Raw genomic sequence first — 16,499 nt, forward strand, 5'->3', positions numbered from 1 at the left:
ACCTATCAGTGATCAACATTTATTTAATAGTGGGTAAAAGTTACAAATTAATCAGAGTGGAATGTAGCTTCAAATTGGTGCTGTAAAGCATGACATTTTAATATTTTCGCCATCTAGTCTATTTTCAGTGACAGGATAAAATTATGAGATAATATTCAGTGCAGAAATAACAATTCATTAGAAATAGCTATTTTGAACTGAAGACAATGCACAAAACATCTATCTGTTTTATCTTATATTCATATTACAGTTTTATGTTGCACTCATTAACATTTTACCTACAACCTTAGGTCTTGACTGATCAGCCATAATTTGTTTTGCTAGACAACAGTACATGCCCTGCTAATCACTTCAGATGCCAAAATAATCGTTGCATTCCTAAAAGGTGGCTGTGCGATGGAGCTAATGATTGTGTCAACAGTGAAGATGAATCGAATGAAACTTGTTCAGGTAATTTCTCAATCTGATTTATATATAGGTTGTTGTAATGTTTTGAATTGCAGTGAAAATTGCATTTGAAGTTATTTCCAGATGTAGAATTGGGTTTAAGCTGTGAATTCATCTTCAAGCTTTGGATTTTTTTTAACCTGCTATAATTCTTCATAAGTGTTGTTTCCCCATTCAAATAATTAAACAGAATGGGTAAAGATGTCAAGGGTTGGATTTTCTGTTTGGTACAGGAAAGGTCAGCACTGTTTACAGTCTTATAACTGCCCTGACAGGTAGAAGACAGCCACTGTTTGGGAATTTCAAGGTGGTGCCCATTTAATTGGCATGAAGATAAGCTTCCTGTCTAATTGTGGGCAGTAAGCAGGTTCCCAAAAACAGAGAAATAACCAGAGCACTTCTAGCTGAAAAGGAGCAATCACTTGTGACTGCAAAGTAACTGAAAGAGCAATACAAAATGGCCGTTATGTTTCTAGCCTGGAAATAGTCTCATTGTTTCTCCAGGGACCAGCATTTCATTAACTTTAATTAATAAACAGCTCCTATTGCCAACCCAGTAACAGCCAGGCAAATAAAAATGCTGGCACTCTGGTCTGCTGCCACCTGCCTGCCTCCAGTCAGGTAAAGTGTCCCTGCTTTGTTTGAGAAACTGATGAAACCGCATTGGAAAATCTTAGTGGCCATCTTGCAATCGCTGTGAAACAAAGCTATTTCAATCTAATCTAGACAGGCAGGAGGTTGGAAGAACACAACAAGTCAGGCAGCATTAGGAGGTGCAGAAGTTGACATTTTGGATGCAACCTTTCTTTCAGGAAGGGTGTGGGGGAAGCTGCAGATAAAAGGGGTGGCGGGGGCAAGCTGGTGGTGTGGCTAGGTGAAGATAGGTAGAGGCTATGACCTGGTTGGTCAATGGGAGGAATGAATCCAGTGTGGCAGGGAGGGGTGAATGGGACATGGAGGGGCTTGGAAGGAAGCCGGGGAATGGGAAGGGAGGTTATTTGAAATTGGAGAATTCAATGTTGAGTCCTCTGGGCTGTAGGCTGCCCAGGCAGAAGATGAGGTATTGTTCCACTAATTTGTGGCAATGGAGGAGGATTGTCATGTTGAAAAGGGAATGGGAAGGGGAATTAAAATGGGCAGTGACTTGGAGGTGTGGTTGGCCCCTGTGGACCCAGCTGAGATGCTAGGCAAACCATTCCCTAGGTTTATCTTTTGTCACCTGCCTTTCTTCCAACTGAGTTTACTGCATCAGGAGCTACCAATGTGATCTTCTCTATATCAGAGAGACTAAACGTAAATTCAGGAACCATTTTGATGAGCATCTCAGTCTGGCCTTGGGGACTGACCAAACCTCCCAGTCACTGCCAATTTTAATTACCCTTCCCACTCCCTTTCCAACATGACCATCCTTGGCCTCCTCCATTGCCACAACGAACCAAACTGCAAATTAGAGGAACAACACCTCACCTTCTGCCTGGGCAGCCTACAGCCCTGAGGTCTCAACACTGAGTTCTCTAATTTCAAATAACCTCCCTTCCTATCCTCCTGCTCCTTTCCAAGCCTCTGTCCCTCCCTTCCATCCCTCCCAGCCACAAACCGGATTCATTCTTCCCATTGACCAACCAGTTTGGAAGCTCTACCTGTTTTCACCTATCCCCACTTCACTACCCTTTCCCCCCTCACCCTCTTTATCTGCAGCTCCCTTGACAACCACCCCCACCTAAAGAAGGGTTGCACTCAAAATGTCGACTTCTCCACCTCCTGATGCCGCCTGACTTACTGTGTTCTTCCAGCCTCCTGCCTGTCTACTTAGGAATCTGCTGGGTTTTTTTGTCTCATTTCAAACTAACTGGCTTCCCATCACATGAGGCAATAATGGCCAGTGCAAGAAATAGGTTGAAGAAACTGATGACTGGTCAACACCAATTTTCAGGCCCTCTCCCTCTCTCCTCAATGGGACTCAGTAATCCCTGGCCAAAGAGTTTGGAACAACTGGAGTTATTGCTTTATACTGCAAGAATTTTTATAGTTATTCAAGTATATAAGGGTAAAATGCATCTTCAAACTAAATAATGAAGAGATAGGTGGCCAATTAACATTCATATTCTTATCTTGCGAATGTTTATATTTCACAATAAAAGCTAGTTGGAAATACAGATCTGTATCAATGTTCAAAAAATTTTGAAATAACAATCATTCCAACTTTTGTCCTCTAATTGTGTTTCAATGTGAATAATGTTATGGCTATAGTTTTTTTTTGTAGGCCTTAATTCGCATTACAATGAGCTGTCTTGTGAATGGAATCAAATTCTCCAAAATTTCAAAATTATGATAAATTAATAGCCTATCTTAGTTATTAATTGCCCCGTTGGTGAATTTAGAAAGATGTTATGATCTGTACAAAACAATGCAAGGACTGCCTCATAAAATGTCCACTCTATCTGCTTGCTGTATTTTTCTTTAGTTCCTGACAAATTGATTTATGAACCTTCGTAACCATATTTATTAGTTGCTCTTAGAAATCAATGGCGTGTATAATTAAAGGTATAATATAAAGGTATGAGGCTGATAAAGTTTCATTTCCACTTGAAAATTGCAACAATTAATTCAGTAAAAATGTCCTTATCAATTAATATAATTGTGCACTGCAAAAGGAGCAGTTCTAATCTTAAATGTTGAATGGCGATTCATTACACTTAATTCATTGCAGTCCACCATCTTAAGCACTTCCATATAATTTTGCTGCAGATAACATAGTTTATATGTGAAAATATGCTACAAGGCACTAAACCTATTAAAGTATTTCCCTATTTTTGGTGAATTTAATGCTTTAAAAAAAATCAACAGAAGCGAATTGGGAACATGGTCCTTGGTGAAACAATGTGTCAATTTCCAGGCTAAGAACATATCCTTCCAAATAGCAAGCCTTCTGGGTGATTTTCACTGCAGCTACCCAATTAAGAGACTTACCTCTGGACATGGTGTCTGATGTGGGTGTGGAATGGGGTGAAGAGTCAGAAACCCTCATAAAGGCAGAGTAAGTATAAGGGATGCCAGTAGCGTTCGTGACAGTATTATCGTACATTGAATGTTGTCCATTGGAGGAAGTGAGTGGATGACAGACAGCAATCCCCAAATTCACAGATGCATCACCTGAGATGCTGTTGGAAGCAGTGAGGACAGAAAGGTAGATGTACATACCAGCGGATAACAAGCGAAGACCAGCCAACCTCCCCAAGCAGGCTTGGTGGGGTTTTGCAGAGGAGACAAGCAATCGGAGTATTTCGAAGTAAATGTTTCAATGCAAGGGAGAGTTCAAGGCTTTCAGACCCAACAAAGTGAATGTCATACAACTCTCAACTGACTCATATGTATCTATTTGGATCAAACATCACAGATAAAAATGGAAACACTAGATGAGAATGAATTTGCATATCACAAATGCTGCACATGAGTCAATAACAAACAGCCCCCATTAGAGGCCTCAGGAGGCATTCACCTAAGATCACGTTGACACAGACACTGAACCTCACCAGCCACAACAAAAATAACTGTATGATCATCTGTCAGAATTCTGAGGAGAATGGAGTCTTGTGTTGAAGATGGAAGTGTTCATCTTGACAACAAATTCTATGATATCTCTGGCATATAAACATCTACATCCTGGAGGTCACCAGAACTTATATATTGTCTATAAATGTAGCTCAGAATTCTATCATAGGTCAATCACTCACTAATTTCTCTAAGTCTGGCCAAATAAGGAGTTTGGTGGAATGTGCTCCTCTTACTTGGATGCGTGCAGCTTCCACAACTTTCAAGAAGCTCAACTCAGGCCAAAACAACTTGTTTGACCAGGACCCCATCTGCCTACATAAACAATCAATCCCTCGATCATGCTGCCTGACCAGCCGTGCTTTTCCAGCACCACACTCTCGACTTAATTCCTCTACCAGTGGCAGCAGTGTGTACGATCCACAATATATTCTGCAGAAACTATGAAGGCTTTTAAGTCAGTGCCTTTGAATCCTTCAGAAGCAGGTTCTTCTACAAGCACTGCATATTAAGCTGCTAAGTGATATTGTGGGCTGTTATTTTCAGTATTGGTGGTGCCTATTGGTAAGCTGCTGCAGCCTTGGTCATAGAGTTAGTGTAGGCCACAGAAGATGCAGCGTTTTCTCTCTTTCAGCAGCTCATGACTCCTAGATATGATAGTCAATGCTTCAAGACTTTATATCATGCTTGCAAGCATACCTGAAATAGTAATGCAGACTTCATATCTGGCCCTGGCTACCTCACCATGCAGCAGATCATTAGGTTTGCTACTGACTTTCAAACTGTGGATTTGCCTGATTCACAGGGGCTGTTCCTTATCTGACTAGTGTTAGCATGCTTGAGAGCTCTGTCTTTGTAAGGACTAGAGCAAAGATGGAAAAAATTATTGAGTTGTTTTTGTTCTGGTATCTGTAAATCGTCCATGTTTTGCAGCCATCCAGCAATGTGGTAGGAACAAAGGCCTTCCCAACCATCAGCTTGATCCTAAGGCCAGCTGGTTGTTATGCCTTGCATACTTCACATTGACAAAACATGACAGCTGCTCTGTTGTGTGTGTGTGTGTGTGTGTGTGTGTGTGTGTGTATAAAAGAAAGAACTTGGCTGTTATCATGAACGTGAAGGAACAGAAGGTGCTATCCACCTCCATTGGGGTGTTACTTTGAAGGGGGCGCAGTGGGAGTTTGGCGCACTGACCTCTACACCACTGAAGCCAGACAGCAACTCGAAGACACCTCTTCCTACTGCCCCCTTGACCATGACCCCAGCCCCCATCACCAAACCATCATCTCCCAGACCATACAGAACATCATCACCTCAGGAGATCTCCCACCCACAGCTTCCAACCTTGTAGTCTGGAACCCTGCACCTCTGTCCCAAGATCCATAAGCCTGACCACCCTGGCCGACCCATTGTCTCAGCCACCTCCTGCCCCACCGAAATCCGCTCCACCTACCTCGATACTGTCCTCTTCCCCCCTAGTCCAGGAACTCCCCACATACATTGGAGACACCACGCACGCCCTCCACCTCCTCCAAGACTTCTGTTTCCCCGGACCCCAATGCCTCATCTTCACCATGGACATCCAATCCCTCTACACCTCCATCCGCCATGACCAGGGCCTCCAAGTCCTCCGTTTCTTTCTCTCCCGATGTGCCCAACAGTACCCTTCCACTGACACTCTCATTCATTTGGCTGAACTGGTCCTCACCCTTAACAATTTCTCCTTCAAATCCTCCCACTTCCTCCAGACCAAAGGGGTAGCCATGGGCACCCGTATGGGCCCCAGCTATGCCTGTCTCTTTGTCGGCTATGTAGAACAGTCCATCTTCTGTATTTACACTGGCACTACTTTCCACCTCTTCCTCCGCTACATTGATGACTGCATCGGCGCCACCTCGTGCTCCCGTGAGGAGGTTGAGCAGTTAATCAACTTCACCAATACATTCCACCCCGACTTTAAATTCACCTGGACCATCTCTGATACCTTCCTCCACTTCTTGGACCTCTTCATCTCCATTAATGACAACCGACTTGACACTGACATTTTTTTACAAGCTCACTGACTCCCACAGCTACCTGGATTGCACCTCTTCCCACCCTACCTCCTGCAAAATTGCCATCCTGCATTTCCAATTCCTTCATCTCCGCTGTATCTTCTCCCAGGAGGACCAGTTCCACCATAAAACACACCAGATGCCCTTCTTCTTTAGAGACCCCAATTTCCCTTCTCACGTGGTTAAAGATGCTCTCCAACGCATCTCATCCAAATCCTGAACCTCCGCCCTCAAACCCCACCCCTCCAACTGTAATAAGGACAGAAACCACCTGGTGCTCACCTTCCACCCTACCTACTTTCACATTAATCAAATCATCCGCCGACATTTCCGTCACCTCCAAAGGGACCCCACCACTAGGGATATATTTCCCTCCCCACCCCTTTCGGCCTTCCGCAAAGACCGTTCCCTCCGTGACTACCTGGTCAAGTCCACGACCCCCCCACAACCCACCCTCCCATCCTGGCCCCCTCCCCTGCCACAACAGGAATTGCAAAACCTGTGCCCGCACCTCCTCCCTCACCTCCATCCAAGGCCCCAAAGGAGCCTTCTATATCCATCGAAGTTTCACCTGCACGTCCACCAATATCATTTATTGTATCCATTGCTCCCGATGCTCTACATTGGATGCCTCCTTGCAGAGCGCTTCAGAGAACATCTCCGGGACAACCGCATCAATCAACCCCACTGCCCCATGGTCCAACATTTCAACTCCCCCTCCCGCTCTGCCGAGGACATGCAGATCCTGGGCCTCCTCCACCACCGCTCCCTCACCACCCGTCGCCTGGAGTAGGAACAACTCATCTTCCCCCTCGGAACCCCAGGGCATCAATGTGGACTTCCCCAGTTTCCTCATTTCCCCTCCCCCCACCTCACCCCAGTTCCAACCTTCCAGCTCAGCACTGTCCCCATGACCTGTCCTACCTGCCAATCTCCCTTCCCACCTATCTGCTCCACCCTCCTCTCTGACCTATCACCTCCATCTCCAGCCCCATTCACCTATTGTACTCTTTGATTCCTTCTCTCCAGTCTCATCCCACCCTCCATCTATCTGTCCAGCTGGAGGCTTCCTGCCTCTATTCCTGATGAAGGGCTTTTGCCTGAAACGTCGATTTTCCCACTCCTCGGATGCTGCCTGACCTGCTGTGCTTTTCCAGCACCACTCTGATCTAAACTCTGGTTTCCACATCTGCAGTCCTCACTTTTTGCCTGTGTTATCTTGTCTGCTTAGTTGGAGAGAAACACACAAAATGATAATGCTTATAGTCAGGATGAATAAGTAAAGGGATCAGAGAGGTAATCCAGATTAGATTCTCTACAGTGTGGAAACAGGCCATTCAGCCCCACAAGTCCATACCAACCTGCCAAAGAATAACCCACCTCGACCAAGTTCCTTCTGACTAATGCACCTAACACCATGAACAATTTAGCATGGCCAACTTACCTGACCTGCACATCTTTGGATGTGGGAGAAAACCCAAGTACCGGAGCTTCAGGGGTAGTGGGAGCAGGAGCGGGAGTGTGAGTGGTCCGCTGCTACCAGAATTCCACCGAGCTGCTGATAAAAAACATTAAAAAAAAACGAAATAAAAATAAGTGGCACGGTGGCTCAGTGGTTAGCACTGCTACCTCACAGCACCAGGTTCCCAAGGTTCGATTCCAGCCTCGGGCAACTGTCTGTATGGAGTTTCCTCCCACACTCCAAAGATGTGCCGGTTAGGTGAATTGGCCATGCTAAATTGTCCATAGTGCTGGTGCATTAGTCAGAAAGAGATGGGTTACTCTTCGGAGGGTTGGTGTGGACTTGTTGGGCTGAAGGACCTGTTTCCACACTGCAGGGAATCTAATCTAACCTAATCTAAAGGAGAAAGTCAGGACTGCAGATGCTGAAGATCAGAGCTGCAAATGTGTTGCTGGAAAAGCGCAGCAGGTCAGGCAGCATCCAAGGAGCAGGAGAATCGATGTTTCGGGCATGAGCCCTTCTTCAGGAATGAGGAGTGTGTGCCAAGCAGGCTAATATAAAAGATAGGGAGGAGGAACTTGGGGGAGGGGCGTTGGAAATGCGATAGGTGGAAGGAGGTTAAGGTGAGGGTGATAGGCCGGAGTGGGAGTGGGGGCGGAGAGGTCATGAAGAAGAATGCAGGTTAGGAAGGTGGTGCTGAGTCCAAGGGTTGGGACTGAGACAAGGTGGGGGGAGAGGAAATGACGAAACTGGAGAAATCTGCATTCATCCCTTGTGGTTGGAGGGTTCCTAGGCGGAAGATGAGGCGCTCTTCCTCCAGCCATCGTGTTGCTATGGTCTGGTGATGGAGGAGTCCAAGGACCTGCATGTCCTTGGTGGAGTGGGAGGGGGAGTTGAATAATTGAGCCATGGGGTGGTTGGGTTGGTTAGTCCGGGTGTCCCAGAAGTGTTCTCTGAAACGTTCTCAGCAACACGATGGCTGGAGGAAGAGCGCCTCATCTTCAGCCTAGGAACCCTCCAACCACAAGGGATGAATTCCGATTTCTCCAGGTTCTTCATTTCCCCTCCCCCCACCTTGTCTCAGTCCCAACCCTCGAACTCAGCACCACCTTCCTAACCTGCAATCTTCTTCCTGACCTCTCCGCCCCACCCCCACTCTGGCCTATCACCCTCACCTTAACCTCCTTCCACCTATCACATTTCCAACGCCCCTACCTTTTATCTTAGCCTGCTGGGCACACTCTCTTCATTCCTGAAGAAGGGGTCATACCTGAAACGCCGATTCTCCTGCTCCTTGGATGCTGCCTGACCTGCTGCGCTTTTCCAGCAACACATTTTCAGCTCTAACCTAATCTAAACCCAAGCAGACATGGGGAGAATGTGCAAACTCCACACAGACAGTCACCCAAGGCTGGAACCAAATCTGGGTCCCTGTCACTGTGAGGCAGCAGTGCTAACCACTGAGCCACCGTGCCGTCCAGGTTTTCCGAGCTGATTTTTCATGTGGGCAATTAGTACTACATCATCAATGTAGAGTTCCCTGTTCGGCATACAATTTTTTTTTGCCTTCGCTTTCAATCTTAAGAAGTTCTCGAACTTATCTAATCTGTTGCTCATGTAGATTTTTTTCATCTGAAGTCAATGTAAATGTCAGAAGCAGGAAGAAGATACCAAGCAGTGTGGGCCTAGCAAGCATCATGATTTCACTTCATTCTTCGTTTTGACACATTGGAAGTGGAGTATCAAACTCATGTTGACAGGGACAATGCAAATCTCATGAGACTGAGGAGCTTGGTTAGATAGCCATTTTTTCCCAAGATCTTGTGGAGCAGGGATTAGATCTTGTGGATCATTGAATACTTCACTGAGATCTCAAAAATAAAGTAATAGGATTCCCTATATGTTTCTTGGTGCTGATATGTTGAAACTATAATCTCTTTAACAAAAAAACTGCATGTGTATCCTGGTCACTTGGTCTGCAAGTAGATAGATCTCTGAAGTATGACCGTAGCAAAGATGTTTCCATGATACTGAGCAGTGAGATCTCCTTACAGTTGTTGTAGTCTCCTCTGCGATTTGAATTTCAGTATCGAGGCAGAGGAGGTTACATCCGGGAAGGGATTTTCTTTTGAAGAATTCAAAATTAAACAGTCCTTCTGTAACTTCTGAAACAATGATTGAAAGCCAGTATTTTTCATAAAGCAAGTGACTGCCGCGCCTATTGTGTTAATGGAAACTGAGAGGTTCATAAGCTCAGTTGGCTGGATAGCTGGTTTCCAACCTAAATAATGTCAAAAGCATGTTTCAATTCCTGTAAAGGCCGAGATTAACATGAAGGACTCTCCTTCTTAACCTTTCCCCTCATCTATGCATGGTGACTCTCAGGTTAAACGACCCCCAATTGATTATCTCTCTGATGAGAAAGCAGGTTGATGGTCTGGTAAGACTATGGTGACCATTTGAGGCCATTAGCTTTGTTTTAAAAAAAATCTAGGATGAGCTTTTGTTTTTTCAAGTTGAGGCCAGAAAACCCCAGGGCTAGGTTCAGAAGCAATGGTTAGTTGCTCCACCGAAAAGCGTTAATGGCAGTGCAGGGAACCAGTCTTCTCAGAAGGAGAGTTTAGGATAAGATTTCTCAATCAGGATAATTTGGTTAGAAATCAACAAAATATTAGAACTAAAAAAGTTTAGGCTTCAGGTTTGTGAAAAGTTTCCATCAGCAGACTTGGAAAGGATTCAACAAATTGATTCCATAGTCCATGAGAAAGAAAATGTCAGGAATCGGGTATCGTAAAAATCTCAGGACTTGAGATAAAGGTGTAATTTCTCTGACCTGTGTTCCTATTCTGGACAGTGTCAGGAAATATGTTGAAAATTTCTTTTTGCTGTTTTATGTTCATTCCAACTGTCCTCAACATTTAGACAGTTTTTAAAATTTCTTCTTTCCGGTCATCAACTTGAGTTCTGGTGTGAAAAACAAATTGCAGCATCATGCCATAGAGTCAGAGAGATGTACAGCATGGAAACGGACCCTTCGGTCCAACCCGTCCATGCTGACCAGATATCCCAACCCAATCCAGTCCCACCTGCCAGCACCCAGCCCATATCCCTCCAAACCCTTCCTATTCATATAACCATCTAAATGTCTTTTAAATGTTACAATTGTACGAGCCTCTACCACTTCCTCTGGCAGCTCACTCCATACATGTACCACTCTCTGTGTGAAAACATTGCCTCTTAGATTTCTTTTATATCTTTCCCCTCTCACCCTAAACCTATGCCCTCTAATTCTGGACTCTCTGATCCCAGGGAAAAGACTTTGTCTATTTTTCTTATCCATGCCCCTCATAATTTTGTAATCCTCTATAAGGTCACTCCTCAGCCTCCGACGCTCCAGTGACTGGTATTAACTCAGCCAAGTCGATCTCAAAACAATCTTTCTTACCAGTTTCACCTTTACCAAATGATGCTCCTGCCACTCCATGATCAACCTCAGTGATTGGTTAACTCCTGGTTAACCTTTGATGTCTCGTTCTCATGACAGTGCAACTTGTTTGCATTTAGCATCATTACTTGTGCAAGGGATATTGAAACACGGCAGCACATTGTGTTTCGAATTTTAAAATCTTCAGGGTTACAGTTTTGCTCTGCTGCTGACAAGAGAATGATTGGTTTCTTAGCCTGTTCTGTAAGACTGAGAGTATGGAGAATACAACACAGATATGACTTCTCATAACGACTAGATCCATTTATGCCAATGTCCAGTCCTTAGTAATACCATGATATCTTGTGGTGATGTCCACTTTGACAGAAAGTATTGATGAAGCAGAGACAATTAAGACCACAAAATTCAGGAAGTCATTGATCTTGCTTAACCTTGATGACTGAGGCATGTTGGCTATGAATATCATTCTTTCTGAATACATACACTGAAGTCATCCAGTGTGAATAGCCTCTCATCAATTGGAATGTTCTGCAGAATGCCACTGAGAGAATCAATGAATAAAAGCAGGGAGGGCATGTATGATGTTGACTTTGTCTCCAACAGATGATAATTGCGATCTGGAGGGGTGGCTGAGGGTGGACAAAGTCAAAAATCACATGACACCAGGTTATAGTCCAGAAATCTGTTCCTGAGTGCTTCTTTTCACTTCACCTGACAAAGAGAAAGCTGGTGATATCAAATAAGCCTGTGAGATAATAGTTGCACAATGATGAAGTGCTTCCAGGTTGCCACCAATGACTTATTTAGAAGTGTCGGCTGGTCATTCACTACAAATTCTGCACCATGTTCATGACAATCTGTAGCACTCTTTCTGTGCCTGTGGCAGAAGTAATTACCTTCTCAATTAAAGCCTGTGACAGCTAATCTGCTTTCTTCTAGAGCAGCAATGTTGAAGCAAAGTCAGTCAAGCTTGTTTTGTACACACTTGTAATGGAGTGTCAGTCATTGTCTATAAAACAGCTCATTGTCCTCGCATTCCTGCTTTCAAGCTGAAATTTCTTTTTGTTTGATGCATGCACCTTTCAGGAACTACACTTTGCCTAGCATCAAGCACCGTCAAGGTGGCGATGGAGCAGGGCTCCTGAGCCAGGGCCCGTCCACTCTGACTGTTTTTCTTTACCTTTCTTCTCTTTTCCTACACTTATCTCTTGTCCTGAGCTCAGACAGGATTGTAGATGGTGAGGGAGTCCAGCATGGGCTCCTCTGGGCACAACATGGACGTAGAGTAAGCACCTACTTACATTTCCGGTGCAAGAATGAGTCCGGTAATTGGAATCAGTGGGTCTTACAGAGGCGATGCCAGTGAGGTGGGCCCAGCACTGAAAAATGGCTAAGGATTGGTGACTTTGGTGTTGTTTGGGTACAGCACTTCCAACAGGGAAGCGCTGGCAGAACGGTATCACGGTGACATTAAGGTGGGCCTAGCGGCAAGAGACGCAACTCTGAGGTTGGTGGGTCTGGTGCAGGCAGCGACGAAGTGGTAGAGGAGGGATGGTGGTGCAAGAGGCATTGATGATGAGGTGGCTCAGGACTGATGGATTCTCTTTAAAATATATCTTTTTATCTTGTTCTTAAAACTATTCAAAATGGCGCTGGACTGTGATGACAGGTGAAAATGTTTCACTGTATTGTACTCGTTTTCTCATCTGAAAATACATGTGATAATAAACTCATTCATTCATTCATTTGTAACTCAATCCTGAGCTTGTAAGCTGATACCCAATGAATAACAAAACCCTTCACATCTTCAGCCTAGATGGTTACAAGAGCTGCTAGTTGGTGCTAACTTGAGGGAAAAATCAAATGCTTCTGGGATTCCACTCTGGATTTTGTTGTGGTTTCTCTTTTGGGTATTAGCACCATTCATTGATGTGAAATGAATAAATTATACTTCTTTTTTGTTTTGTCAGTTATTTCAATAATGCTGTCAACATGTCTCGACTACACTGAAACTATAATGCCATGAAAGTGGCTTTCATCCACGAATCATGCATATCTTAAAACTGGGCATTCAAACATGAAAATCATGTGAAACCTTTAGCATTTAATTGATTCCAAAGGCCAGCCGGATGCAATTGTGATGTAAACTGAGAAATGAACAGACTGAAGACTGCTTAGACATGTAAAATGCAATTGTCCATGAGTTTTAGCATCCCTCGTTGCAATGCTTAGGTATAAATGGGCAGGGAATGTGCCTTTGAGCATTTATGCAGGTGTTGACTGATTTAGCCAAAGCTTATTAAAATTTGAACAATTTTTTTTGGAGATAGGTTGCAAGAGAGAAACATCCCACAAATCCCCAGCTTCTTCTGCCAATTTATTCTAGTGTAAGATTTATGTAAGTAATGCTCTAAGTTCTCCCCACATAGAAATAAAGCACATTTAAAGTTGTTTTGAATGAAACATTTTCAGTTTGGCTTAATGTGAAATCTCAGTGGGTCCAATCTATCACATACTGTAATCACCATCTCAATCTTAACACTAATGGCTTTGTTAGTCTTCACTGATACTTTGTAGAAGTTTAAAAATGGATTTTTGCAATTGTGTATGTGGAATGCTTTGCAGTGCTGTGCTTTTGACAATTTAGGAAATATTGGGTAAGTTACAGTATTTGAAATAAGTCCTTTAGTAAGTTACCATAAATTCTATTCTTAGGATGCATTATCAGACTGTCTGAATTGTGTTTTTAAAAATAAAAGAAAAGTTGGTAGTAGTCTTGCTTTTAATCCTTTATCTTTCAAGCACTTTGACAGCAGGTATACAGCTGATCTGATTGATAACATTCATGGAGCTATTTTTGAGCGAGGAAGCTCACTAAATGCCTGGCTTTCAACTTGTAATAGGTTTTACTCCTGTTATTAAAGGATAGCTTGAACATTTAGCCAGAGGTGGAAAAGGATTCTTCAGCAAACACTTGATAATGCAAGAGTTTCATTGCAGTATTTGTTATAGTATCGTGGCCACTGTAAATCTCCCTGAAATCATACCTGTTGTTCAATTTAAACTTGGTGTTTGTTGTCTAGCAAATATTGAATGACCCAGAGCCAAGATAATGTAACTTATGGTGTGTTTATGGTAATAACGGAAAGGAAAGTGATGCACCTGGAGTGACATCATCCCCATATTATTCATGCAAATCAAGAGTAGAACACCTCTGGTCGGTTGCTGATTTCTCACATATTAATTTAGTTCTCATCTTTCCCAGACTGTTCCATTGTACTTTAAGGTTTAATGAGCAGAGTATCATGACAGACATTCTGCCCAATTATAAAAGGCATTAATGCATCTTATGTATGTTGTAGAACCTCAATTTATGTAGATTTATCAGGCTACCTAGCAGATAATCCAAGGAAAATGGAGTTCGGTAGAAAAGAACAGTAAGTTCAGCACCTCCAGTTATAATCAAAGATTTCCCAAATTCCCTCAAGTGGGAAAAGTTAAAATCTCCTCAACCCAGTGGACTGACTAATACCTTAGGTGTATGCAAGTCAAAGTCTTGCAACTACCAATACTCATACCCTGGGGAAACTTTACAATAAAACACATTCTAAAATTTTGAAGTCACATGCTAATTATAGGATGTAAAACAGTTCCATGTGAATGGAGATTACATCTTGTCTATATTAAATTAATTGAATGGTATATTGTCATAAAATTAGTTGGAATAATCCAACTGGAAATTGTCAGGAAAAGTTAAGCTATGCACAAAAAGATGAAATGATTAATTGTGATATTCATACTTTATGTTTCTTTGCTTTTAAGTGACAAACTTTCCATTTTGATCTTTAGTTTACGCGTTAAATATTAAAGTTAATATTTGATTTTTATAGATATTGTATTGAAGTAATATAAATGGTAATTTCTCAAAGATAGAGAGATCAATGTTGAGAGTCCATTATGTGCACAAATTAGCAGGGCAGTTCCATTGATTGTGACTTGTACCGATAGTTTTACAGTGAAATTGAGAGTACTCCTCTAGCTAATCTCATAAAGTTGTATGGGCCATGTAATCATTTATTCAAAAATAAGTGATTTGCCCATTTTAATTGTTGTTTAACAAGTACTAGCAAGATTGTAAAATAATCCCTAATTTTGTAATCCGTGTATCTTAAAAAGTGAAATGTCATCTACCATCAGGCAAAGTTTGCAGGTCAGAGTCATGATCCTGGATCAATTATACCTTTTTCTTAAAAACACATCAAGCAAGTATACTTAAAATTTACTTAATTTCAAATATTCAGGAAATTTTGCTGAAAGTTGTCAAAAACTTGTTTCTCTGAACAAAATCTTACAGTACAGTATTGCAAATTAACTTCAATTGCTTAAGTTAATGGTACTGGCCTGGGTGTTGTGATGGCCAGTAAATCACTTCTACACTGTAAATGGTAGTTGCGCCTGAGGATCCAGTGGAATATCCGTGGTTGGAAACACTGAAAGAATTGTCTGGGAAGTTGAAGTTTCAGCTGGGCAACCGCCCTATGCATAGTACCCATTGAAAATATCCACAGAAACCAGAGATTTTGGAGTGGCTCACTGCAGTTACATAAATTGTTACTCAGGAAAAGTTGGACTGTAAATGCTTAGTCTAACCCCTGAGTAAATAATCAACAGACCAGCTCTCCCCTACACCCCTATCCTCCACCACCAAACTTATCTCGTGCATTTGCAAATCCTTCACAACCCATTGAACCTAACCCAATGTCCCTTTTCCCTTGTACCTGACGTTTTGTTCTTGGTCCATCTCCTTGGAATCACCTAGGACCCAGACTTCTTCCCAGCCATTGGGTCTGACAAACCATCACCACCACTAAGATCCAACATCTCCCTGTTCCATCCCTGGTATCCCACCCCCAAGCCCCAGTACAAACACTACACCAGCCAATGCTGGCTCTCCAACTGTCATTACATCAATCATCGGACACTCTATCTCCCAGTCACCATGATGTAGCCCCTGTATTTGATATCTTATCACTTGGCTCCCTACCCCTACACACTTGGGACCGAACCCATTTGACACCATACTTCCCCAAACATGGCACTCAACACCAACTAGGCAAAAGTGAGGACTGCAGATGCTGGAGATTAGAGTCAAGATTAGAGTGTTCCTGGAAAAGCACAGCAGGTCACTCAGCATCCCATGAGCAGGAAAATCAAGCTTTCGGGCAGGAGCCCTTCATCGGGAATTTCCTGAAATTGAAACCATGACTTCCGGGCTTTGTGACAGAGCTAACAACTGAAAAAAATGTCAAAGATGTTCTTAAGTTTCAGGCAAAAGGAGATAGTTTGTATGGCTGTTGAGCTATATAGTGGACCCAATGTCAATAACTTGAAGGTCTTTGCAAGACACCTGGTGGAAGGCACTGAATGAAAAGTTGAGGAATGCAGTACCCATGTTGTGGCCAAGTTATTGCATATGATATATATGAATAGTAAAAGAAAATGCAGTTGGTAAACCACCTGAAATAACAATCTGCTATGC

At 43.0% G+C, this 16,499-nt stretch overlaps 1 protein-coding gene across 1 annotated transcript in view; it reads left to right on the forward strand.

Annotated features, from left to right (window-relative positions):
* LOC132817331 (low-density lipoprotein receptor-related protein 1-like) overlaps positions 1-16,499 on the forward strand; it is a 1,680,787-nt gene that overhangs the window by 835,229 nt on the left and 829,059 nt on the right. The window contains exon 18 of the mRNA XM_060827740.1: positions 325-450. Coding sequence (XP_060683723.1) covers positions 325-450 — 126 coding nt within the window. The remainder of the gene's footprint in view (positions 1-324; positions 451-16,499) is intronic.

Source organism: Hemiscyllium ocellatum, chromosome 7 (assembly GCF_020745735.1).
Source record: "Hemiscyllium ocellatum isolate sHemOce1 chromosome 7, sHemOce1.pat.X.cur, whole genome shotgun sequence".
In the NCBI taxonomy this organism is placed as follows: domain Eukaryota; kingdom Metazoa; phylum Chordata; class Chondrichthyes; order Orectolobiformes; family Hemiscylliidae; genus Hemiscyllium; species Hemiscyllium ocellatum.